General features: G+C 37.7%; 1 protein-coding gene and 1 long non-coding RNA gene across 4 annotated transcripts; one reads left to right on the top strand and one right to left on the bottom strand.

Annotated features, from left to right (window-relative positions):
* Positions 1-16,029, bottom strand: LOC131986508 (glycogen phosphorylase, muscle form-like). 3 transcript variants are annotated; one of them, XM_059351501.1, is made up of 20 exons: positions 15,787-16,029; positions 13,492-13,593; positions 13,310-13,388; positions 13,064-13,167; positions 12,330-12,461; positions 11,292-11,403; positions 11,115-11,197; positions 7,436-7,579; positions 7,119-7,211; positions 6,776-6,922; positions 5,368-5,531; positions 5,089-5,203; positions 4,904-5,005; positions 4,031-4,178; positions 3,880-3,938; positions 3,643-3,784; positions 2,669-2,876; positions 1,567-1,701; positions 1,306-1,372; positions 1-490 (listed from the first exon to the last, which is right to left on the bottom strand). In XM_059351501.1, the coding sequence occupies exons 1-20, from the start codon at positions 16,027-16,029 to the stop codon at positions 341-343; spliced, it is 2,529 nt and encodes an 842-aa protein (XP_059207484.1). In that variant the 3' UTR covers positions 1-340. The 3 variants fall into 3 exon arrangements, with proteins under 3 accessions (XP_059207484.1, XP_059207485.1, XP_059207486.1); XM_059351502.1 differs by lacking the exon at positions 13,492-13,593; XM_059351503.1 differs by lacking the exons at positions 13,310-13,388; positions 13,492-13,593 and having other exon boundaries at positions 13,064-13,084.
* Positions 9,785-27,521, top strand: LOC131987212 (uncharacterized). The gene is made up of 3 exons (XR_009395742.1): positions 9,785-10,188; positions 11,041-11,091; positions 26,978-27,521. It is a non-coding gene; the product is annotated as an uncharacterized LOC131987212 (long non-coding RNA).
* The last annotated feature ends 96 nt before the right edge of the window (positions 27,522-27,617 follow it).

Here is a 27,617-nt window from a genome sequence, read left to right as displayed (position 1 = left end):
TATTTTAGATGTATTTTATTCAGAATGGCTTTGAGAATAAACACAAGAGTTTGAATTTTTGAATAAAAAAAATAATACCAATAAATTCACAAAGCCCACCACAAAGCTCTGTATCCACTGCAACCTGGATATTGTGAATGTGCAGGTATGAATAATGTAAACTAAGCCAGAGCCAACAGTCGGTTTGAGACACAATGTAGCGTTTAATGCGAATTCCTTTTGGCCGCAGGTTTGTGGGGGCTTTTACCGGACGCACAGTATCTACCACGTAAGTTCTTAAGGCGTCCGTGTTGTGATATGAGCGGGGAAAGTGTTGGTGTTTTACCGTCACATGGACAGTTTATTGCTTGTCGTCGGGGGCGGGGAGGCTCTCGAGGGTGGGCTCCATGCCCCAGATCTCACGAGCGTACTGGGCGATGGTGCGATCACTGGAGAACTTGCCACATCCAGCAATGTTGTAGATCACCTTCTTGGTCCATTCCTTGGGGTTCTGATGTGAGAATGAAAATGATAGTTATCAATCAGAGAAATAAGAATAGTAACGCCACTGTGTCACCAGTCGGCCAGCTTTTAGCTAACATTCTATCAAAATTTCACATAACTACTAGTATAAATGATCATGTTATATTATATAATTAATGAAGTAGTGTAAAAATGGAGTTTAACTTCTTATCCTTCAAACCAGCAGCACTTTAACCATGTAAATTAGCCCAGAGTCTGCAAAAGGACGCTAACGCCGGTGAATTAGCAGTGTGCTAGCTTTGTCACCAACCGGTCACTTCCATCTCCTCGCTTTAATTGGGCGCTGCTATTTTATCGTGGGGTAATTTCTGGGTAAGCCAAATAAATATCACCGTTATCAACTATAGTTATCAACACACACGGGACCGTACTTTCTTCCTTTACAATAAAATACAGTACAGTAAAAATAAGACACACTCTTTAAGGCTTAAAGATCGTCGCCCGAGTGTTCTTACTGCATCTCTCATCAGAGTTACTTTCATATTGTAACTAGACATGTGCATATCCATGTACATTAATTAAATTTCACACATAGATTGAAATATTAAATATGTGTAAATCAACTCTACCTAAACTGGTGGTGGCGATCTTATTCCAAAACACCGGAAAGTGCGACTTTGTGGATGTGCCCGGATAGGGCCAAAAGTACATAGTTACTATAATTACTAGGACTAGCAGCTCTGAATCCTCTTCCACTACATTCATAATATGCCCATACTAATAAAAATGCTACTATAAATGCATAAAGACCTTTATGAACCGCATTGCTTTAAATGAGCATACCTTGTAAAGTTCATTGACTTTCTCCTGGCATTTGATATAGTCTTCATAGTCAGCAAAGACTTTAAATCTGTGCAGAAAAGAATGCAATTAACAACAGACATTGTATGTGTGTATATGTGTATTTGTTTGTGAATGTTGGTGTGCATGCAAAGGCTGTCAGTTGTTTTTTCTCCTCTTTTTATGCACCCACATGCAAGTTTATACACGTTCTTATTTGTATGTGTGTGCGCCTCGGGCTAGTAATGTTAGATGTGTCTTTACCTGTCATGATGCATCAGCATGTTGACAATTTCCTTAAACAGGTCAGGCTGCTTTGGGCTAAAGAAGCCTCCAGCAATCTGGTCCATAGCTTGTTTCAGCTCAGGCAGGCGGTTGTAGTACTCTTCAGCGTGGTATCTAAGCAGGACCAAAAACAAACAATATGCACATTCAGAGAAAAAAAAACAGAAGCTCAAGCTTGTTGCTGTAGTAACTGGCCCATTCATTAAGGTGTAGTACTCAGAGTCCATACAGAGGTTTCAGCAGGTTTTCCAAGTTTGAAAAAAGCTCAGCTTAAGTGGAAAAAAACACTTGAATCTGATGAAACTGATCACAACCAAAACCTCTGTGAGAGTATTGAGATACATAGCATATAAGAAACTGTTCGATGTGATTTGATTTCAGTTTTTCCAAACAAAATGTTCTGAACTTGACTATTTTTGATGTATTTCACCTAAACATGGTCGTATTAGGACACAGTTAGTCCCTGGGCACATGTGTGCAAAAGGCCCCACCACCTCTCCGAGAAAGACACACTTTTTGTTGTTTTTTCTCTCTATATAGTTGTGTCACCTTTTTTTCTAGTCATTTTGTGTCTCACTTTGGTTGTTTTGCATTTCCAATGTAGTTGTTTTGGTTTATTGTGGTATCTTTGTAGTCATTTTACATCTCCTTGTGGTCATTTCGAGGCTCTGTTTAAATGTCCCTTTCTGGTTGATACGTGTCTTGTTTGAGTCCCAGAGGCGCCTCAGACAGCTAAGGCCCCTGGGCCTGTGCCTGGGAAGCCCTTTCAGTAAAATATCCATGCACCAAATGGATCTGATAGCAAGGAACACACTTTTCTGCTATATGCAAAAAGACAATAAATCCTAGCATAAATTAAAAGATAGAAATGAACCTTTTTCCTGCTGCTGCTCCTGGATTAGATCACAGAGTTTGTAGAAATCATATTTATGCTATTACATTTACATCACCTCGCTCAAAAGTAAACAACTTGAGTTGAAGAGGTGAGCTTACATGGTGAGATGATTTTATTAGCTACAGAACTAAATATGTTTGATGTGGAAGTAAGAAATGTTTCCACTGATAAAGGTTCATTTCTTACCCTTTCATCTCAAGTGCATCAACATCTTCCACTCTCATGCCGAAAATGAACAGGTTGCCCTCGCCGGCCTCCTCAGCCATCTCAACGTTGGCTCCATCCATGGTACCGATGGTCAGAGCGCCGTTCAGCATGAACTTCATGTTGCCGGTGCCAGAGGCCTCAGTGCCGGCTGTGGAGATCTGCTCTGACAGGTCAGATGCAGGGATGGCTGGAAGATGACAGAAGCAAAGGGTTGATGACTCTAATAAACTTTTATTTTCCTAATCCAATCCTAATTGGGGACACCTGCAGAAGGGTTACAAAATTGCAAAGTTGGAAACTTTCCCTGGGAATAAATATGAATTTATGGGAATTTATGGGAATAAACTGGGAATTTTCAAAATTGAAGGTTGGCTTCCCTTACAGGGAACTTAAATATAGTCGGGGAAGATATATATTTATTGAGCATAATCTAAATCTAAAACCAGATTTCATGCAAGTACACTTGAATATCTGCTATTCCTCAATCAGATGCACATAGCACACTGCTTACTGCAGGGCTGCTGAGGCCACGCCCCCTGCTGAGGCCACGCCCCCTACATGCACTGCGCATTCCTCCATCACATGTTCAATTAATTAACATATTGAATGGGGTTTTTTTTGGAGGGCCAGGGGGTCTTTTCATTTCACATTTTGATGAAAAGAAGGGGATGAGTAATATTTAACTCAACATTCATGTTTTTGTACTTCAATGAAATAATTCATTGTCCAATAAAATAATTAAAACTTGATAAAGTTCTCCTAATAAATCTGTTGAAATGTCATGTTTTTTTTAACTTTGAATATTTTGAAAATTCCCCAGTTTAACTTTCCATTGAAAGTTTCTGAAAAATTTTCAACCCCATTGCAACCCTTTTCTGCAGCAAAGGGAAATGAGAACAGAAAGAAAGAGAGAAGAAAGAGGTGTGTGACTCAGGCGATCATTTGGTAATTACCTCTCTCTGCCAGTGTGACTCTGTAGTTCTCCAAGAAGATGACTTTGAGACGGTCTCCGATCACGGGATCATTGTTCACCACCTCGCCAATAGCTGTGATCAGCCGGATAATCATCTTGGCAGTGTGGTATCCTGGAGCAGCCTGCATGAAAGGAGCAGTTTGAAGAAGAGAAAGTGGTAGATTAATTTAACCTGGGCGATTTTTAAAGCAGGGTTGAACACCGTTAAACTACAAACCTTTCCTCCAATCATGACAGTTCTTGGAGTCCACTGCTTGTTAGGCTCCTTCCTGATGCCTGGAGGAGATATGAAGAGATTGCAGGACTGCAGTGTGAGTGTTTTGTGTGGAGAAAATGTGTGAGGCAGAGGATTTTGAAAGTGCACTCACGGTTATAGTAGGTGATGATGTGCAGGCAGTTGAGCAGCTGTCTCTTGTATTCATGGATTCTCTTGACTTGAACATCGAACATGGAGTTGGGGTTGATCTTCACCTTGTAGTGCTCCTCCAGGTGCATAGCAAACTTCATCTTGTTTTCCTATTTTGTCAAAACATTGACTCCCTTACGTTAAAAAAAGTTTAAATTTGTGCGGTTATTTCTATGAGCTGTATAAAAACAAACATTCAGAATTCTGGCAAAAAACAGCAACTATAAGTTAAATAATAAAACAATGGAGTAATTAAGTAGACTTCATTTAAACATACTTAATATATTAAAATTCTAAGATACTACTTAAGTACATCTCTCTTTTCTTACCTATGCAGTACTTTAAAAGACATTTTGTCTCAACTTGAAGTATGTTGTACCTTTATTTTAAATGCTTATTTGAGTTAAAAGTTATTAATTCAAATAAAATAAATAAAATTCTCACAAATAATATTTTAACTCATAATAAATGTGTATTATGTATTAAAAATTGTATCTTATATGAGTGGATTAATAGTCATCTGAAGAGAAGGGGGGGGGGGGGGTCACATTTAAAAAAATATATAACATAAATTTGAAAAAGATGTGTATTTAAGTTAATCTTTCAGTGTCTCAAAATAGTCGTATAGTAATAGTACTAAAGTAAATTGCATTTCAGTACATCTTCAGTAGAACTAATGATATGTTATTAGTATACCAAGTACATTTGTAATACAATAGTCAGGTGGAAGTACTGCCTGAAATGTACTGAAATGATCTGTTCTTTTTTATCATTGTATAATGTAATATATGACTATCACATCACACATAATTGCAAAGATAAAATAGTACTTGACCTGCTTCACTTTGGCGACATCACGAATAAAAGCTTCATCGTTCACAAACTTGGTGAGACCACGCAGCTGGTCGAGGTCACGAATGAATTCCTCACCGATTCTCTGCGAACAGAAACAGACAACAAGTAAATAAAAGGTTTGTAACAATGTTTTTGTGTGGCGTGTGGCCATTAAACATGACTAACCTCGGCGATGACCTCGGCCAGCCCAGGGTTGCACATGACCAGCCAGCGGCGGGGAGTGATGCCGTTGGTCTTGTTTTGGAACTTATGTGGCTCCATTTCATAGAAGTCCTTGAAACTGCAGGCACAGTAAAGCGGCACATATATCAGAACACACAGATTGTGCAGCAGCCCATGAAATCATTGAGCCTGGGGATTTATGAAACAGATCCTACATGTATTGTGTTTTAGTGATTTACCACTGCAGAGTATTACAGGAAAATGTTTATTTTGGGGACTTACACAGTAGCTTTGAGGATGTCAGAGTGTATCTGGGCCACTCCGTTGACAGCATGAGAACCCACAATGCACAAATGAGCCATGTTGATCCTCTTCTGTCCGCCTTCCTCAATGAGGGACATGCGGCGCATGCGATCAACATCACCAGGAAACTTGGCGGCAACTCTCTGCAAAGTTAATTAAGAACATGAGGCAAAAAGTAACTCATACTGTTTTTTCTTTATTTTGTTTGTATCATACATATTAAAGGTCCACTGAGAACAGAAGCTGGCCATATAAAAAATAAATGACTCTATAAATAAATAAATACACCATTAAATGTACCAAAAGTAATGTTAAAAATAAATGCAGGCATTAATTAATGTATTAAATGTGACATAAGCTGACTTTTTAGTTTTATATTTATTTCAAATCTATTTTAAATGTTTTTATTCATGCTTTTATTCATTTATTTATTTATTTTACACCTTCATTCCCAATTTATTCCTCTAAACTTATTTATTGCTGTATTAATTTCCTTATTTTTTTATACTAATATATTCTTTATTATGCAAATGAGGGAGTCAATTTTGTGTTTAATTATTTAACAAAAGAGTAAAAACTAATTTGTTCGAGAAAATAATTAGGGGGCAATGCAAAGGGAAAATAATGAATAATTAAAATATAAATGCATATTTTGCTACATTTAATTGCATTTTAATGAAGTTATTTATTTATTGCTGAGTTCAGCAGCTTCCATCCCCATATTGGTCAACACGGCTATTCCAAAAGTAATATCAGAGGAGCAGCAACAGGACATTTACTCCGGTATGTGAGTAGATAAATTAAATCTGTGCATTGTTGAGCTACAGATCATAAAACCTGTCAGCCACTTTATGTTAGAAATATTTATCCTTATATTCAGCAGAAGCGTGGGCCATGTAAATGAATTCTGACAGATGTTGCAAATTAAATGCCTATAAAAACCATTTTGTTCTTTGATGTGCAACATTAAGTCCTAATACTAATCTTTCAAGTCATTCCTGACATTCTAATATGTTTTTCCACATTGGCAGAAATAACATCCATTCATAATCTGAGAAAACAATCTAATAGTTTGTTTCCTCTTCTCTTTTAGTCTGACATGTTTTTACAGTAATTTTGTTTTGAATTTTTTTCTGAAAAGGTCCCTCTTCAAATAATGCTCACCCAGATTTATTGTACCATTTCTGACATCCTTTCTTATGTAACTTGTGTCAAACCACACAGATTGGGACAGACAAGTCCAGAGAGCTATTGCATTTTTATTGCTATAATTGTACTTAACTACAGAGTAATAAGTAATAACAGTTTGAGCTTTCTCTATTGCCATAAATACACACTATGCAATGCATTCTGGAAATAACAACATGTTGCAATGCTGGCCACTAACCTCCAGGTGGCGACGGTTGATCTCATAGACAATCTCAAGGTGACGAGGCAGCAGATGAGCAAACAGGTCGACTGGCCAGCGCTCCAGAGCTTCAGGAAGGACGGTGTGGTTGGTGTAGGCACAGGTGCGCACACAGATGTCCCAGGCCTGAACACCAGAGAGAGGAAATACATGCATATAAATATTTTATAATGATGACGGTACTAAATAGTTTATTAACTGCATTAAAATGGTAATGTCGCAATGAAAAATACTGTGACTCTGAGGAAAGCAAGACAACTTTAATAGTTTTAAACACTAAAATAAGTTTGAAATATTTTATATATTCAGGTCCAGTCCTCACCATGTCCCATTCAAGTTTCTCCTCATCAACCAGAACCCTCATGAGCTCAGGAATAGCCATGGCTGGGTGAGTGTCGTTCAGCTGGATGGCAACCTGGATATGCAGCACATTATTAAATGTCAATACAGAATTAGAATTCAGCATAAAGAGCTTTGTAGATGCTTTTCATTTCAGCTATTCTTATAATATACAATAAAGCCCACCTACAACCTGTTCAACATTCTGACAGAGGCAATTTAACAAAAGCACAGAGAGAACATCATAGGGGAATCTTTTCATTTTTGACAGAAACTATTTTGTTGAGTTTTTCGCTTCACCTTGTCAGGCAGTTTGGTGAAGTCTGTGCGAGCAATCTCCCTGGAGCCAAACTTAGAGACCTTGAAACGACGGATGATGTCTTGCAGGGTGGCAGACACCACAAAGTATTCCTGCTTCAGACGGAGCTCCTTTCCTTCAAAGAACTGGGGATAAAGACACATATTTGTCTTTTTTTTTGCTCTGCAGGCGAACATGAATAGGTTTTGTTATTCATTGTAAATATACGTTTGCATATTAGTGACTGTTATTCACACATGGACAACTGATGTCTTCCATTTTAATAGAATAATTGCCTAAACCTAATGCAAAAAGAAAAATAGTAGCACAGCAGTATCTCAGTATCAAATAACTGTAGTGTAATTATCCTTCAATTATGATAATTTTAGCAAAACGTGAAACACCTCTCTATAATATACAGCTGTTTGCTAATGCAGTAAATGCAATGCATCTGTGCATATTTTGTGAAAATGCAATTTTTCCTCCAACAGTTATTTCAAATAATTATAGAGGCTTAATTCAGTGTTCAGTTTTGTGATCAGAGCAGGCTTAAAAAAAAAACCCCAAAACAAAACAGAAAGATGCCTTTAAGCTAATGTTTTGGTTATTAATTGTGAAAAGTACGGTGCTTTTTAAAAATACATATGAGTAAATCACCTTTGCGCCACTTCCTGGAAACAAAAATTGTAATTAATAAGACATGACATTATTAAATAAGGAATGGCATAAAAACCCTTGATCACTCTTATTTTTCATCATTAATGATATTAAGTATTAATTTACATTCATGCTTACAGAAGGCAAGTTGTTCAATTATAACAGGAAAATATTTATTTTTTCATATACCTGCAACTATATAATTTAGAGAATTTTATAGATGCTACTTCAGACGATGCCATGTCTATGTAACTTAACAGCACAGTTATGCTATTTCACCACAGTGGCTGGGGCCATAGATTCTAACCTGCACAAACCTCAGTCAGATAAAGGATCAATGAGTCAGACTAGACTAACCTTTTCATCTACAAAAACCCCTCCTCCCTGCACTCGCTCTGCTACTGGGGAATGTAAAACAGGATGGCAGGTTAACAAGGGGGGACAAATCACCTACTGGTGTTTTAATTGGACTTGGCTCAAGGGGCCGCTAATTGGGGATAGCTGCACGCTCTCACTGTGTCTGTGCCTTGAGTATGGACAAACAACAATGTACATTCCTAAAGCCCTGCCCTGGTGATGAAAGGCCCAATCCCAATGTCGACACCACAAACTTCCACTTTGAATCACATTTCTGCGAGGGCTAAGGGCCAACCCACTGTCAAGTTGTCAAGTGCTTAAGGGCTCTCGTAGATGTTTTGAGCCTTTTATGCATACTTTCTGAGGGGCTGCATTTCTGCACACTTTGGCTGAGGGAATTACCCAAAGTTCATAGTGCTGTGATGTTACAAACATAGGGTTACTGGGGGGAGCCCTGAAGCTTGAAAAACAACAGCAAAAAAGGTAAACAAGGAGGACTGGCACATTGTTGTTCAGTTTATAAAGCTTATGAAGAAAAATGACATCAATAAGGATTAAAAAGGGTAGAAGGTAGAAGAAAAAAGAAATCTTTTGATTCTGCTAAATGCTGTTAATATATATATATATATATATATATTTATATATATATATATATATATATATATATATATATATATATATATATATATATATTAGTATACTGATTATTTGACAATTCCTCCACTCCTTGAGGCAAGAGCGACATTCAAATCAGTTGCATTAAGTGCCTTGGTCGTGATGAAAATAAAAAACGGAAAATAAAAAGTCCCAAACCTACAACTGGAGGCCTACATCACACGTTGTTGGAAGTGTCAAGGTAAGGTGATATGTTCCCACAAAGTGCCGTTTCATCTCTGTTTATACCATTTCCAGCGGTTGCACTCAAACACAGTTTTGGCAAAGGGTTTACCTGAACTAAAACCATGGTTTGTTGAACACCCTGTTGTGTTATACAAGTGAACTGCTTTTTAATAGGCAGATTTAATCAAAAACCTGTGTTTAATAAGCACATGATGATTTCATTGTTAGATAAATTAAGCAAGAAAATTAATTAACAATGAGCTGTCTTAGAGTGGTTTGTACAGTAATAAAGTTTATAAACTGCTGATTGGGTAAGGCCCACCAAACCAGAGGAACCTCTAGAGCCAGTTACACACGGTTCAAACCGAAACCGCTGCAAACTTTGGAGATTGAACGTGCCCCGGATCAAGGCCTCGCGGAGGGCCGTTGGGATTGGGCCAGAGTGGTTCACACCTGATTACATGATCTGCTACTTCATTGGCTGTCTGCCAAGTAGGGCTGCCGCTATGTCATTTGCAGGTAGTTAGCAGAAATTAATAACTGTGGTCACCATAAATTATGTGGATTATCTGCCACATGATAGATTTGAAAGTTGGTTTCTTGAAGAGTAATTTAAGATTAAACACATTGGTGCCCACCAGCCGGGGAATGTCGGGAAACCAAAGCTGTGGTAGAATAGAAAAGGTTTAACATGAAGTGGTTCTCCAGGACGAAGCAGCTAACTGAAGATGCTTCTTTTGTTTCTCGTGTGTGTTATTGTTCGGAGGGAATGGTACCTGGTCAAGGACAGCCTTTTACTCTTTCAAGCCTCTGTGAGAGGATTACCACACATGAGAGCAGCAGGACAACGCGGTGAAATAAACACCAAACTGACAGCGCGTACAGACGGAGGATGGAACAGGTATGTGCCCTGTTACATTTTTCTCACCTGTTGGAAAATGCGTGGGAAACGTGTAATAGCGCATTATGTCATATTGTAAATGTGTGTAATTTTCTTGTTTTGCACTTGTGCAAAGTAGTCGTTCCCCCACCATTTTTTTCAACTTAAATGTATTTATTTATTTATATTATTACTTATAGATAATAATTAAAATAATTAAAATAAGTGCCATTAAAATTATTTATGTATAATATAATACAAATCTGAGATATTATTAGTGATCAAATTAAATTAAAAAATAAATAATTAAAAAAAGCTGATAAGATTCCTTCAACAGCCAAACTGGAGAGAATTTTTAAATTTATGAAAAATGTTTTTAATTAAAATAGAATGTTGAATTGCTGGAAATGTTTCATTTTATTTAACTAATCCGTGAATCAACTAAATGTTTGAATTAAATGTGAATTTCTGTAATGCACAGTATGATAGAGCAGCAGTCTGCTTACGTAACACTGACTGAAGTGAATTCAAACAAAGCCGGGCCAGCACATCTCTCACTTCCACTGACATAAATTAGCAGACCTGACATGAGTTATCGCTCCAGCTAGATGGTTATCTCCCAAATCCTCCTTCTTGAGCCTTCAGGGAGTCAGCACATGGTGGGCAGTTCTTATGTCTCAGCTATAAAAGACAGCTTCAGAGAGAGCTGAAAGAGCACACAGTGGCTCTCGCTGACAAAGGATACCAGTTAGGGTCCATATTATGGAAATCCATCTGAGTTAAGAGGAGCCCTACAGTCATACAGGAGCCATACAGTCCACGCCTCCTATAACCTTCTGCATTTCTTATGTCTTCTTATTTTCTCTAATCCAGGTCTACATGTACTTGGCCATCCTGTGAGTGCAGTTCTGCTGAATTAAAAAGGTAATATAGTCATAATTCCTTACGTTATCGTTGGGATACAGCACACGGGAGATGTTCTCCGCCAAGTTCCTGTCCAACACAGCCTGAATGTAGCCGCCGACATTGACTGTAGAGGGAAAGAAAAACACATAAACTCCTTTCATTCGAGCTCATTTGACATTTAGCTGTTGCATGATTGAAAATGTTTGCCAGACACATACAGTCTTTAAGGTTAAACTCGCAAGGCGCCTTAGCAGACCACAGCCTCATGGTGTTGACAACGTTGTTCCTGTAGCCAGGGATAGGGGTGTCATATGGCAGAGCCAGCACAACCTGTCAATAACATCAAAGGGAGAGACATAAACAAATAAATACATCATCTCAGCAAGTAGGGGTGTGCCATATCGTATCGTTCACAATAATATCGGTATATTTTTTTATTGTTAAAAAAAATGCTTATCATGATATTGGCAACGTTCTTACTTCTTGATGTAGTGGTTGAAGTTGTTTTAATCACAAAAAGCTACTTACTCCCTGTCGCTAAACACATGCAGCTTTCAAAATAAGAGCACAGTGTGTTAAGAGAATCCACCACAGAATTTACAAGAAGACTGTCAAAATAAGATGCCTTAAATAAAACATACAAGAACCTTTATTCGCCTTTACAAAATTTCATTAAAATATGCCCCTGGAACCCCTAAATGGTTATTTTTATTATTTGCTCATACTCAAGAGTAATTTTTTTTGTATTTGGCAACTGTTGAGATTTGGACTTCAAACTACATTTTAGATTTTTAATTATTTATACAGACTAAAAAAAAAACATATTTTCTATATCTTTTTAAGTACTTCCTAATAGTCAAGAATATCGTTATCGCAAAAATAGCCTGCAATATCGTGATATTCTTTTAGGGCCATATCGCCCACCCCTATCAGCAAGTAGTCCTGGGCTAAATATTGATATTATATGTGGCTACATTTTAGATATTGTAATATGGTATGTGTTGGCTTTTCCTGGGTTTACATAGTTCACTGTAGTAAAATAAGGTTATTTTCTGACTCTATTAGCTCTTACTTTATTAGCCTTTACCTCAGTATATCCACATTACTGATGATTTTTTCCCCCTTAGTCTACCCTACAAAATCGATATTGAGGTATTTGTTCAAAAAAGACTGTGGTGTTAGATTTTCTCTATATCGCCCAGCCTCATCAGAAAGAAAAAAAATCTACTATTCTGCTATTTAAATCATATTTTCACCTGAGTGTCAACCCATTTGACACCATCGGGATGATGCTCGGTCCTGCCGTAGTAGTGCACGGGGCGCATGTACTCGGGACGCGCCTTCTCCCAGGGGTTCCCATAGCGCAGCCAGTCATCCGCCTCCTCAACCTGGACAATGACATACAGTTATATTGAGTGGCGTCTGAGCTGAGCCAATCATAGAAAATGAACATCAGGTCGTAGTAATGATTGAAACAAACCTAGCAGGTGATTTCAAGGAATACTTCGCCCACAAAATGATCATTTGTGTATCACTTACTAACCCTGTGTTACTTTGGTTATTTGAAAATACTTTTTTCTCGCAAGCCTCCACTATGAAAAAAAAACTGAGAAAATTCCACGGTTATAAATGAGGTCTACCGATACATCCTTTTACAAACTCGACTACAACTTGTGCATTAAAATCCAAGTCATTTATTCAGTCGTGTGCTCATTACTTCCCAAACAAAAGATATTTTACTGTTTTTAAATGCAACCCTGATTTCCTTAAAATCGTTAAACTTTTGTTTGTCTGTTTTTTTAACATAATTAATTCACTGTGGAGGAATATGAGAAAAGCAAAGTTTTCTTTAATAATAAGGTAACATGTCGTGAGTAATCGATACACAGAAGGTCATTTTGCAGGTGAAGTAGGTAAAAGCTTTTAGTAAAAGCTACGTTTGCTCACTGAAAAAATAACAAACAGCTCATTCATACAGCTCATTTCTAACCTGCCAGCCATTGACAATCTTCTGATTGAAGATACCGAATTCATAGCGAATACCATAACCATAGGCAGCGAGACCCAGGGAAGCCATGGAGTCCAGGAAACAAGCTGGAAACCACAGACGGCACATGGAAAAAGCAAATCAACATTTGACAAGCAGTTACATAAACTGATGCATTATTTAAGTTAGTCAACAAGGCTTAAAAAATAATTTGAATATATTAAATATGACAGGTGAAAAGATACCAACCAGCAAGGCGTCCCAGGCCACCATTTCCCAAACCAGCATCTTCCTCCATGTCCTCCAGTTCCTCCATGTCCAGACCCACCTTCAGAGGACACAACATGGGTTAATGAAATTATTTTGGCCCTTTAATAATGCTTATACAAGGATATTACACAGTTATAAGAGGCCCAAATTCTATGTCTCACCTGATACATGGCTTCATCACAGGCGTTCTCCAGAGCCAGGTTCACCATGGTGTTCTGGAGGGTGCGGCCCATGTAGAACTCAAGGGAGATGTAGTACACGCGCTACAGTTTGGGAAGAAGGGGACAAGTGATATAAAATTGTATTAATTTAGTTTTACAGAGATATTTTACTGATTACAGAAAGGTCTCCGTGAAATCTTACACCAAATGCCACAATAACTTCAACCCATGACCGTCAGGAATCTCCAAGTTTTATTATTTAGCTTCATGGTCGGGAGTGCATAAAAATGTGCCACCTGAGCCTGTGTTTACCCTTTGCCATTTAGTCGTGTGTTTTTTCTTTCTCTGACATGGAGGGGGCAGACACAGGCTGAGGAGGAGAGGAGAGGGGGACAGATTGCTTTGGGTGTTACATAACACCAACATATTGGTCCGGGCAAAAATAGCTCCTGTAGAGGTCGCTGTAAAGGTCAGCCTGAGCCTGATACCCTCTCATTGTGGTGTTCATGTCTGGAGTGAAGTGGTTTCGATAAATGTTTAAAATAATAATGAACTGACAGAGCGGTATCACAGAGAAGCTAACAGGATCTCGTGAATTATATATGACTGTATGTTCCAAATTTTATCAGACTTCAAACCTTCTTTCATGTCATTATGCTGATTAGCCGTTTTTTTTTTTTTTTTCATGAATGCATATTAGCGATGTGAAAATAATCTTGTTGCTGTAAGTTTGCAGCATCTTACATGCAGAAAAAAACTCTAGCCTGAGCTTGGATTTCCTCTCTCCTTCAGGTTTAAAGGTCACTTTAGACCTTTAAGGGATTCAACTTTGACCTTTTAGTCGAGAGAACCGGAACAAGGTGTTACAGTGAGGAGATCGGATGGTGCAGCCCACCAACATCTGATTAAACTTTTCTAAAGACTAGATTAATTTGAGATGTTAATATCTTCCTACTGACATTAATACATAGGGGATTTGGCACTTAAGTTAGAGAACAATAACCCTGCAGAGAAAGCTTAGAGGTGCAGGGACATTTTCAAGAATAATCCTCTTTATTCAGTAAACTTATTCATGATTTTGCAAAGAATATTTGTTTCCTGAAAAGTAAATGCAATTTTCACTCTGCTTCAGAGCCCTCTTCGATTTTGTGTGATATTTCTAGGTAATAATTTGGTGTGCCTTGCAATTTTGCTGATTTTTTTTCTCATGACGCCGACTTCCTATTGTTATTTAGTGTTTCTCTCTGTATCTTTGAGTTAATAATGCTGCAGTTGCTTAGATACAGCTTCTCTGATATATATGATACATATATATACATGAACCTGTACGCCCTCGGAGGTATGTGCTCATATGACACAAGTAAGGGCAATGTGCTTTATGGTGAGACAGGATGGGAACAGAAGGTCACGGGGAGGTTTAATGTTTCAACACACTGTAAGGACGGCAGCATACCAACAGAGTGCTAAGAAGCATCGGTGAAGTTTAAATGTCATGACCTTACACTGACATCAGGCTGTTGGAGGTACAGTGGAGGAATATAAATCCTTTGCTCTTATGAAAATGATTCGTGGCCTTTTGGTTTAAAGTGGGTGAAATGTGCAGAAGTTATGTCACAACACAGTATAATACTCTGGGTACAGCACAGAATGCTAATGAAAACAATGTCCACTGTGTACTGGACAGCAGGGTTGCAGCAGTGTACAGGAAAATGTTGGTGATCATACCATGTACATTTGCTTATGTATGGTATTGGAAAAAAATGCAACAGGCCATAAGAAAAATTTGCACCTCAAACACACACTCATGCAGCAAGTTATTTATTTAAAAAAAGAGATTCATTTTCAAAATATCCTGCTTTTTTCTCCCCTCCTAATTTATTTTGTTCAGATGGAAGATGCAGCTTTTTAAAATGTATTTATTAATTCAAGATGCACCCACAAAAACGGGTTAAGTTTCAATTATAATAAAGCATTTACATTATTTAAAAATCATCTGTTTTCATTCCTTTTATGATGATGATGATGATGATGATAATAATAATATGTCATTCTATTGCAACCCTGCTGGACAGGCAGTGAGTTCCTAATTAAATTGAGTTGTGAGTATAAACCCTGTATTGTGTGTGGGGAAAGTTGTGATAGAAATGTTGTTTTTCATTATCACAAAGACAAGATGTGATGCTGTTTAGGCTATCAACAGGACAGCACATTTTAAGGAATAAGTCAGTTAATTAATACATCTATATTCATGGCAATTCATTCACTATAAATCTCTTTGTTATGACTTGCACTTACTTTGGGGTCTTTCTCATAGTAGTGCTGCTGGGTTCTGATCCACCTGCCAACCAAGTGCTCCCGCACCGTGTGGGCCAGAGCAAAGTAGTAATCCCTTCTGGTTGCCACATTTCTGTCCTTGACCAGCGTAAAGTGGAGATGTCTGTTGAAGTTTTGCTTCAATTCTGCAATGTTTTCAACGCCGGCGAGGCCTCGCACTGAAATCTGTTTCCTCCTATCATGGTCAGACAAGGGTTTAGACATGGTGGCACGGTTTGCAGCAGCTCAGGGCTTTGACTGTGGCAGAATGTAAACAGTAAGACAGCAGGCAGCCCAGACACAGCAAGAGAGGAGCCCGCACCACAGGCTCATGTTCAGCATTTTAAAGGCACAGCCATGAATATTAAGTAGAGGGTGGAGCAGGTTGGATATTTTAGGTAAAGGGTGGGGCATATGTGGAGGAGAGAGGTTGTTACTTTTCAATTATGTCACACATGATTAACTACGGGGACCATGTTGGATCAAAGAGAGCGGCAGCACTAAAGGGCATCTCAGAGGAGGAAGTCATCATTTACAGTAGCTCCATTCATCATAAAATAAGGATTAACCCATTGAGGCCTGAAAAACCGCTGGGCGATTTTAAAATAAGCCTCTAATTTTCTGGAAATTCTGGAAAAATTCTGGAAAAAAAAGTGTGAACTCTTCTACTAAATAATAGATTTTTCAGCCTCTGTAGCAGATAGAAATGAAATTCAAAAAGTATTTGAGAGCTTATACAAAATACTACAAAACGACGTAAACGCTTTCCAGGCTTCAATGGGTTAATACGGCAGATTTCTTTTTTATTTACACTGGAAATTAAATGAATGGAAAAAAAACAACATAATAACCATGGTTTTTAAAACTCCTTCTAATGCTGCCACCTTTTATTGAGTACCGGGGGTTGTGGACATTGGGTTTTTAGGGGGAGATAGCGGGTCAATGATAAATGCCACATAGAAGTGATGTCATCATCTGGAAGCTGGGCACCTGAAGATTAATTTCATGCATCTCATAAAAATAAATTAAAATATTATGCTAATAAAAATTACTTAATTAATATTTTAATTAATCAATTAAGTAAGCCTATTCAGCTGTATAAAGGTTCAGATCATTATTGTATGACTCTCTGAATTCCATTTCCAAGCTCAACTTTGTCTTAAATGTTGTTGCAGCATTTTTTGTGTTAACTGTGGTGAATTATTTCACCCACTCCCTGACATGATATCATGACAGGGATGACATGATCGCAGTATTGTTAAAATGTGCTGAAAAATGTTGAAAAAGTACTGATACACTGAAATCCTTTCATCAAGTTTCCCTCAGCACCCTTTTGAAAGCCAAAATAAGATTTAGTTCTCTTACAAATCTCTGGAACGCTGCCACGCCTTCTGCCATGTTTTCATTCAACAATTTTGTTTGCATGCTGTGGCTAATTGTTGTTGATGCTGGACATTATTTACCATCAAAGCTCTTTCCTCAAACACAGTTTTAATGACAATAAAATTAGAATTGTTAATCTGAAACCAAGAGGAATGTTACCATGGTTTATAATGTCATCAAAGCTAATAATTAACAGATCATTTTCAGCCAACCTGATCAAAGCAGAATGAACATGTTCCTATTTATTTGAATTTTCTGTCATGCTTTGACTGTTACATAAAGGATGAATTAGACATTTACAAAGCTTACAACCCACAATGATTTGAGTGATCCGGCATTATTCGTGAAATAATAAAATAGTATAAAATCAGAATAGTGTCTCTTTCTAGTTATATTTTTTAAATATTACTCCACTGCATTCCTGAGCCACTGCACTCCACTGTATGTCGTCTGATGCTGGAAGAAACATATGCTGGTGATAATATCTGGCAGCTACGACGGCTAACTTGTTTTTCTCTCTATAGTTGGCTGGGCTGTCCTGGCCAGCAGATGGTCACGGTATATTAGATTTTTTTTTAAATGTATTTTGTTGCACCTGAAAAGCAAATCGCTGCAAACGTCAGCTAATTCTCATATTGCAGGGTGACGTTATATTTATAAGTTTCTGCATCAAAGGGCAGTTACAGGACGTATTTTGCTCTAGCAGTCTGCACCGGGGCAGGACTTGCTCTGAAACCTGATCGTCAGTGTCGGAACGTTTGACATTTTCATTGTATTGTATCACTTCACAAGTACTGTAAGTAGTGATACTGTAAGTAGTTATAAACCAGTGATCCAGAGTCTATGTAGATCACATCTGTTCAAGAGCCTGGAGCAATTGCAGACACAAAAGCAGCTGCAGCAGAGCTACTGAAACTATTTTCAGTTATCACTCTTGCGAGCCAAACTATCATGAAGTCTTGACCTTCTATAAATAGTAACGCTGACCCAGTCCCAAAGGCCATGATATTTGAAAGGCATATCTTGTTAATGTCAGCAAGAGCCGGCAGACAACACTAGTATATTACTATGAGTTAGAGGGGGAAGGCAGTGTTTGCTGCGCTGCTCTCAGTGGGATGCAGTACTGCACGCTTATCATTATCTTGTTATAAGGGGGGCTTCTGCCTTTGGACTGAAATTGGTTAAAAGCTGGATGAAAGGGTGTCTGTTACTTTAATGTCAAGACGTGCGAGATTGCGCTGCACTTTGGATAAATGTTGACAGGAAAAGTACTGGGAGTAACATCACATCTTTCTAACCATTTTCCACTCTGTTGATGATTGGAAAAGATGCAAAAAAAGAAAAAAAAATACAAACAAAAGAAAAGAAGAGATGCGACTGAACACCACCACAGCTTAATAGAAATCAAATAGCCGGTGGTGGTTGAAGCGGTTGGCAGCTCTTCATGGCCATTTCTGCATCATTTGAAGAATTTTTAGAACTTCCATAGTATGTAACTGCTGTCTACACCATTTTCTGTTATGTCCCTTTTAATATTCCTGCATGCCAAATGACCCCCAGAACAGAGGAACCATCACACAACAGATGACAGAGATTGAAGCTGGCATGCCCCCGATTTGTCCATTATGATGAGCAAATTATGTTCTTACATGTCTACTGGCTGTTCTGTCAAATGGTACATCAAGCATTTCAAGTCCACACTGAATGAATGTACTGCCTGATGGAAGCTGTGAAAAAAAACACAACAATATTCCTGATGTGAAGGCAAACATTCAACAACAAAAAGGAGTTGTTAGGACAGTCTAGCCACTGAACCACGTCCATGTGCCCACACAACGTGACTGTTTTTATATAATCGCTTTATTTTCTATCTAAAGCATCTGACTGTCCTTTCAGCAGTTATTTATGATCTCTCCATCAGTTAATCAGGAAGGCGCATGGAAGTTTAATTAATTTTAATTTTAATTTTACTCCTTAGAGAATATTAAGTCAATTAACCATGATGTTAATGAATGTTCTGATTGCCCAACAGTAACTACAGTTATTAAGGTGCCTTGTCAGTCAGAAGGGTGTAAACGGCAACTGAAGTTGGTGCGGACTGGGATTAATTTGGCAAGTTACACTTTCTCACTTTTTTCTTTGCCATTTTTTGTCACTCTGTTTTCTCTGTCAGCCTACAAAAATAGGAAGCTGCAGGCATAGCAGGGAGTAAAATGGGAAAACGACATTTGTGTTGATAACACGATGTTGACATTTAAAATTTGCAATGGAGCTCCTAAATATCTCATCATTTTCATAGCAGGAATCTTTTGGCTCTGATTGGCTTCTAACAGAATATTCTGAGTTGGATGAGCAAAATGCAACATAGATACAAAGATACTACATGAATGTTGTGTCTTGTGTGAAGTTCTCTGGAACTTTTACTTTTCATATAATTTAAATATTTTTTGGCCACCTTGTCTTGAAGTGTTGGGAGGATTACTTTTACATGTATTTCACAACATATTGTTAAATACATGTTCTAAAAAATGTATTGTATTTTGTAATGAAACCATTAGATTACCTTAATTAACCCTCTGAAGCACAAGCTGTTTCAGGGCCAAGTCCTGCACCTCTGTGAAATTAGCACAATCATGGCTAGAAGTGGGAAAAACTCAAAATGTCTTTTTGTGCAGAGTAACATGACATAAATCATAAAAATAAAAAAACTCATAAGTTGAATTTCTCTGATATATATATATATATATATATATATATATATATATATATATATATATATATATATATATATATATATATATATATATATATATATATATATATATATATACATACATATATACACACACACACGAATTGGACAAAAATGTAATTATATACAACACTTTTCACAAGTATCATAAATATTGGGGGAAAAAATGGGTTACCACGTGTTAAACGTATTGAACTATTTGCATTTTTACAACCTCTGCTTTCAACCTCTCCTGTCCTCTCCTCTCTAATCTGTGTAAACAGATTTTTAGTGAATATTTGTCATGTGACCATTCATCTCAGCAGAATCAATCATGGCTTCACAGTGTCACTGAGGAGCAGAATTTAATGTTTTTAACAGGATCTAGTTATTACAAACTGTTTATTTTTGACTATTGATTATTTATGTTTTAAATGAGGCATGTAAAATAAAGTCATTTTAACAGAAATATCACAATTTTAAGCTTTGTTTTGGTTACTTTTTCAAACAAAACCTTCTTATTACTTTGGATTACTTTTGAAATAGTTCAATATTGGTCTTATATTTCCATATTTGCATCTTTGTTGGCCCATGCTACCTTCCACCAAGTTTAATAAGGTTCTCCTATCTGACAAACAAACAAGCCAAAACATACTCTCAAGTAATCCCTTCAACGTATTTTTTTTTGAAGACTGTAACTGTATTTAGAGTTCCAGGAATTGAAACTCTAACAGTATTACTAATATTGATCAGGTCTGTCTTTTTGTTTTTAGTCGGAAGCTGGAAAGATTTTTGTTTTTTCAAAACTTCCAAATATAAATCTGACATAACAGCACAACCTTTCATCTCACAGCCATAAATATATCTGAAAGCTGTCACACAGAATAATGTGTCACATTTTCAGGTGCATCTATGTCTGGCACCTCCATGTCCTAAACATCATGTTGCACTGCATCCTTTTCATAAGCACTCGATTTTTTTCATTGATTTAATTTTCCTTTCTTCTGTTTCTTTTCTTTGTTTCTTTTCTTGCATCTGTCTAGCTGGTGAATTCAGCTCTTTCCAGGTGAAGTAAGGAATTAATTTTTCATCTCCACTACATCAGGATTCAAGAGTCATGGGATTGGCCCCGGAGGAAGCAAAGCGTGAAAAAAATAGAAATGAGACTTGTCAGATTGATGTGAGATCCAGTAATAAACAAACAGATAGCATGGGGCATGTGGTTCAGGGAAAATGTGCCAACACACTTTAAATAAGGTCAGATGGATATTCAGACTGTGTGCCAAGGCCGGTAAAAATGTCCCTCTTCTGTTTTAATGGTTTTTCACTTGAACAAAAACACACTACTGCTGCTGCTCAGATATTCACTGTACAGCAGCTAAGCAGCCAAATATGTAATTACATCTCAAGTTGATCTGGCTGTAATTCTTTCGTGCCTCATTCACACATTGACTCCCAGACATCCTCATTGTTACACACAGTCTGTTGGTGGGAAAGCTGTTTCTTCTCTGCTGCCTGAAGGGAATGAGCATCTTTGTTTACATCTCACCAAAAATTATGGACTTAAGGTATTACACCTACTACTTGGCACGCATTCATTTAAGCACATGATGCTGCAGCAAGCTATTGTTCCTAGGCCTCAGTGTTTTCTTACAAGTAAAATAATGAAGTGCATTTAATTAGGGTTACACTGTGAAAATATGGCCTGCTAAACTGTAAAATTGGAACTTGCCCAATTGAATTCCATGCACCGTGAAATGCTTTATCTCCAGTTTCCCTGCAATGATTTCTAATGGTGACAGACAAGATCAGTGTTATTGGTTTTTTTGTGCTTGTGAGTGATACAATTTTATCTTTGATGGTAGAAAAGGGCATTTAATTGCATCCACACTGAACGTTTCTGTTGTGGAGAGTTAAAAGGGTGTTTTGTTTGCAGAATACCAATGATCTGATTTGCATTGCACTTCTTGATGGCAATGAATCACGGCACAGTTGGTTCACAGAGACCGTGTTAAGTCACAGTGTTTTTAACTCGGGTCAGATGTTTTAAATTGTCTCTCTGTGAACCTGTCAACATGGGGCCAACACAGGAGGAATACTGTCACCTGGTGGTAAATCTGGTAATGTCACATTCAAAGTCTTTGTTGTGCATCAAATAGATTGGAGAGCAACAAACAACATTAGTGCACCTATCAGGAGTGAGCATTGTTAGCTAATTAAGTATTTGATCTAATTAACACAAGAAGATGTGTTAACGAATTAAGGCGCGTTTAGTTCAATTTCCTGATCTCAAGGGTTACCTGCCGACCGAAACAGATGTTCCTTTGTCTTCTGTGGCTCTGGAGGAGGTTTAAACTTAACCCATAATAGGAGCTAAATCTCCATTTTGACAATTCAGTTTTTGATATTTCTCCTCCCCCCACGCTACTAAATCACTGAAGTACACCTTTAACACAAGTTATCCATATGTTATAGGTATCAGGATATTCCCTAAGCTTACCTTGCAGTCAGTCTTATTAGTTTTTCCTTCTCACTTTTGGAAAGAAATACAATTTTCATAGAGAATTCTCTTGCAATGCACATTATATATATATATATATATATATATATATATATATATATATATATATATATATTCAGATAAGCCAAGGATAATGTTCATTGGAGAACAGATGAGAATTAACCTTTTCAACCTAAGTAAAGGTCCAATAATCCCAGCAATTAGACTGTTCTCTTTCACTGCTTGCAAGTATATCTACAAATAGTAATGGTATATATTTGTTATTTACATATAAAGCATGTAATAGTGAGCCAAGAGGTGCAGAAGGTATGAAGGAAGGAGGAGTTACGGAGGAAGTCAGATTACAAAATATAAAGAACAACAAAGTCTGTGAATGCTATTTTAAGTTATGTATGTACACTGTAAGTTAACTTCAGTGCTTCTCTGTGTTATGTTCTATGTCACCACTTATTTTAACATAAACCCTGATCTTTTGTTTTAGACTTAACCAAGTAGTTTCAATGCCTTAACAACCAAATAGTTAGGTTTTGGCAACGTAAACCACCTGTTTCAAACAGCAACTGTCTTACAACGTAATATAGAACAATTATATTTAGTAAAATTTTGTACAAACCATTGTATGAGGATACATTGCTAACACAGTGCACCAGTTGTACACTGTACCAAAACATTAAAATCTGAATTACAACACTAAGGCTGGTTCTAATATATTTCCTTATTCATTCTATTATTTTATGCTCTTGTTTTAGATTTTTTTGTTATGCTCAGTAGGCGACATTTGAAGTTGTCGTAGTAGGAAAATCAGGCGCTAATAAAAACGTCACTATGAGTCTTATTATGTACACCTGCGCTTTTCTACTGGGACACTATTGTACTATTTATTCATAGTTAACGTTTTTAACCTGTGTCAATAATATGACCTTTTTAAAATTGTTGTGACATTAAAACTTTATATTTATGTAAAAGATAACCACCATATTATTAAAAAAGTAACAAATCTTGTTATAGTATAATGAAAGCTGCACATTAGTTTTTCTTAAAAGTTGATCTAACAAATCCAACATAAACATAACTCATCAATATTTTATTCATTAATATTGCACACTATTGCAAAGCAATTTCTATGAACCCAGATTAGCTTTTAGTCAGTTGGGTACTCTGAGACTTACTATAAAGCCTTGTTTACTTGCGCCGCACTTCTGCTGACTGTATGTTATCTGGTTTGTTTTGAATATTAACTGCTTATTATCCTGAGCAAACTGCTTGAACTGCACAACAGAGTGTATAACAAGAATTGCACAAGACACACAGAGGTTGTGAGTTGGTGGATAAGTTATTCAGACACATAAAGAATAACTTGGTGAATCCCACAAAGCCTGCTCAGTAACATGCACGTGTAACTTAAGTGTCATGGGCTTTCTCATAATACAAATTTTGCTCAATATTTTATTGCAATTGTGGATATGTATCTCTCTACATAACAGATGAGCACCTCTATTTCCTGATGTAGGCCGCAGAGCTTCACTCTGCCTTAGAACAGAACAAAAATCAATAATTGCAGGAGACAGGTCACTAAAACACACACACACACACACACACACACACACTGTTTTGTAAGGTGTTGGGGGGCAGAAATACCACTGATGTTGACAATAAAAGCATGTATTGTACATAGTATGTTTGTGTCCCAAAGGGAGGTTCAAATGTACAATAGCTGTATGGCTAAACAATTATGATTTAGTGCATTAAAGTAAGACACACTAACCCTTTGTATTCTCTTTTTGTGTGTTGATGCTTTGCTTCAGTTCTGCTCTGCTGGTTGTTTAAAAACACACACACATATATCACCCAAGGCCTTATATGAAACAAAAAGACTAAGGCTTTGTTTGCACATTCATTTTTATTTTATAAAACTTGGCTTTTTCTCAGCATTCTGGCCTTTTGTGCACACACAAATTGCAATTTAGGTCACAGAAAATGGACCATTTTGTTGAGTTCTGTTTTGTAACATCAGAGTGTGTGCCTTATCTCCTTTGTGAGGCAACATTTTGTTCAATCGCGGACATGCCCAAAATAGAGCTGGTTCTAATTTTGCTAACGGGACACTTTTTACATGTTGACACAAAAATGTAAAGTACCTCTTCCACTGTACAGAGGAACAGAGGTTGTACCACTGGTGTCACTGCTACACAATACTCCCAATGACACAGAAACCACTGCCAGTTTGTCAGTGCCTGTTTGAATGCTTTTTATTCCATCAGTGCTTGAGCGAAGGAAGAAAAACCTAATTTCAACAAATTAACATGTACAGTTGGACTAGACCTAAGAGTCTGCAGACTTGCTTGTGGCTCTGTCAGGTTGTAAATAGTAACAGTGGTGCTTTGAACCGGAATTTTGCATTATAACTTTTGCTAATTATACACAAAGTACAGCAGAGGCTGATGGGAATGTCATTGCTGTTTTGCAGCCAAGGGATGTGAGAGGACAACAAATTATCTTCTGGGAAACACGAACGTCTAAACCAAATTTCATCTCTCCACTGATTGTTGAGATATTTTGCTCTAAAGCAAACTGTCAAACTGCTGGTGGCCCTCAGGGAAAAGTCAGCGCATCACCAAAGTCAGTAGGATTCATCCTCTGAGGACCATGATGGTCTGTACAGACTTTAAGCACATTCAGTTTTTGTTGAGGCTTGAAGAATGAGCCAACAGATGGCCAAAAACGCTCACGCTCTCACTTTAAAATAAAGCCTTTTAGAGAGATTAACTGTCACAGTTCCCATACTGTGCAGTGTTTTGACAACTTGCTAAGCAAATGTGCAAAAAAATTGAGCAGAAGTGTGTTTAATTTATGCAAAGTCTGCCTATGAAGTTCAGCCACCGATGATGTGAAGTCAAACACATTTCCCCCAAAATGTGCAAATTAAAAAAAATTGTTGCACCTAAGTCGTTGGCAGCTAAATGAAGTCCTTGGTGTCAGATATCTGCCACTTATTTCCCTTTTAGACTCTTAACAATCAACTGTGCGAAAAAACATTTGAAATGGTAACTTAATTACACTGTGCTGTAACTAGACAACTTATTCTGTTCATCAAATTGTAATCTAGAGCTAATAGTCACAGCTGAATCATAGAACAGATATTGAAATGCAGGAGAGGGAGGCTAAACGTTAATTTGACCACGATAAAAGACAGGAAATTCAAAACCACTTGACCTCTGTGCTAAGTAGAAACAGAAAGACATCCATGAACATTTAACCTCTAAAATGTGTATGAACTTTACTTTTCAGAGGAGGGTTTGAAACAACCAGCCCTCTGATGAGGACATGTTTGGGTTTCAGTCCATCATCTCTGCTATGTGACTGGCAGGCTGATATGTTGTGGACATGCTTTTAGCTCAGAAATTGGCTTTGGATTGCTGAGATTAATTTCTTAATTTCATTCATTCATTCATTACCATTTAACCGCTTATCCGCAATCGGGTCGCGGGGGGCTGGAGCCTATCCCAGCTGTCATTGGGCGAGAGGCGGGGTACACCCTGGACAGGACGCCAGACTATCGCAGGGCTGACACATAGAGACAGACAATCACACTCTCATTCACACCTATGGGCTATTTAGAGTCACCAATTAAACCTAAGTGCATGTTTTTGGACTGTGGGAGGAAGCCGGAGTACCCGGTGAGAACCCACGCTGACACGGGGAGAACATGCAAACTCCACACAGAAGAGCCGCAGGCGGGAGGCGAACCAGCGACCCTCTAGCTGTGAGGCGAGAGCGCTAACCACTACACCACCGTGTAGCCCTTTCTTAATTTCAGTTTTTTTTAATTATGTCAATTGTTGTTTTCAAACACAATCTACACACTTGTTCCACAGTGTTTCCACTTGGTGCAATGTAGTATTTTCTATCATATTAGAATTAAAACACATCTCAAAATTCCCACTAATGTTAAATTATAAACCCAGTGCTAGAGTGTTGATTTTACAGTAGGAGTAAGGTTTTTGAAATGTAGCTGTAAAAGTATTCAACCCCATTTACTCAGTCTGGCTGAATTGTTACGCAGGCGAAAACATTTCAAAACATTAATTTTTCATACCTCATCCTCAGAATCCAGATTGCTTTGATTTTATCTCTCAGCCAAGGAAGGCTTAGGCCCATGCCGGTTCACTTTTACAGGCTTTTAGGGTTTTTTACGGGTGAGTCAACTGTCAATGATGAGTGGAATATTCTACGCAGTCTTTGCAGCATATACAATCCAACATCCTTTTATTTCATTGGTTTTGTGGAAGGTTAAGCACCAAAAGGACTCCTCTGACTGTCTTTTACCCCATGGACTCTTTCAGGGTTCTCCCTTCTTTTGAAAGACTGTTTACAGCTCGACAAACTAAACATTTACAAGCATAGATCAGTTATTATGGTTGGAAAAATAATTTTAATATAGTCAGCATAATTAAGCAAAAATGATGAATGCTCTCCTCCATTTCCATTTTTTCATAAATTTTCCTCTCTACTTTTCCGGGGCCGTGTTGTGGGGGCAGGAGACTAACCAAGGTATTCCAGACATCCCTCTGACCAGCAGCGTTTTCCAGCTCTTCCTGGGGGACCCCGAGGCGTTCCCAGGTCAGGCAAGATATATAATCTCTCCAGCGTGTTCTGCGTCTTCCCCAGGGCCTCCTACCAGTCGAACGTGCCCAGAACACCTATAACAGGAGGTGCACAGGGGACCTCCTGATCAGATGCCCTAACCACCTCCACTGGCTCCTTTCAACGGAGAGGAGAAGCAGCTCTACTTCGAGCTCCCTTTGGATGTCTGAGCTCTTCACCAGCCATCCTACGAAGAAGAAACCTTTTTTCTTGTCTAAGCAATCTCACTCTTTCAGTCACTACCCAAAGCTCATGAATATATGCTCTCCCCAACCAGACTTTTATCAACCTCGTCCTGAATTCTCCATTTTTCATCCAGCAAATTACCTTTTTTTGTCTGTCTTTCCTCTTTACTGTCTTATTTCTCATTTCAAGCATTGTGTAAAGCATTTTGACTCATTTTTGTGAATTAAATGTACAGAATAACAATTTTCATGGATAATAAATGTTAAAAAAACAAAACATTTTTTGTAAGATGTCCCATTTTTGAAACTGACTGCCTTTGCACTAGATTTGGGTTTTTTTCTGGTAATT

This window comes from Centropristis striata, chromosome 15, assembly GCF_030273125.1.
Source record: "Centropristis striata isolate RG_2023a ecotype Rhode Island chromosome 15, C.striata_1.0, whole genome shotgun sequence".
Taxonomy (NCBI): domain Eukaryota; kingdom Metazoa; phylum Chordata; class Actinopteri; order Perciformes; family Serranidae; genus Centropristis; species Centropristis striata.
This window is presented reverse-complemented; position numbering and strand designations above follow the sequence as displayed.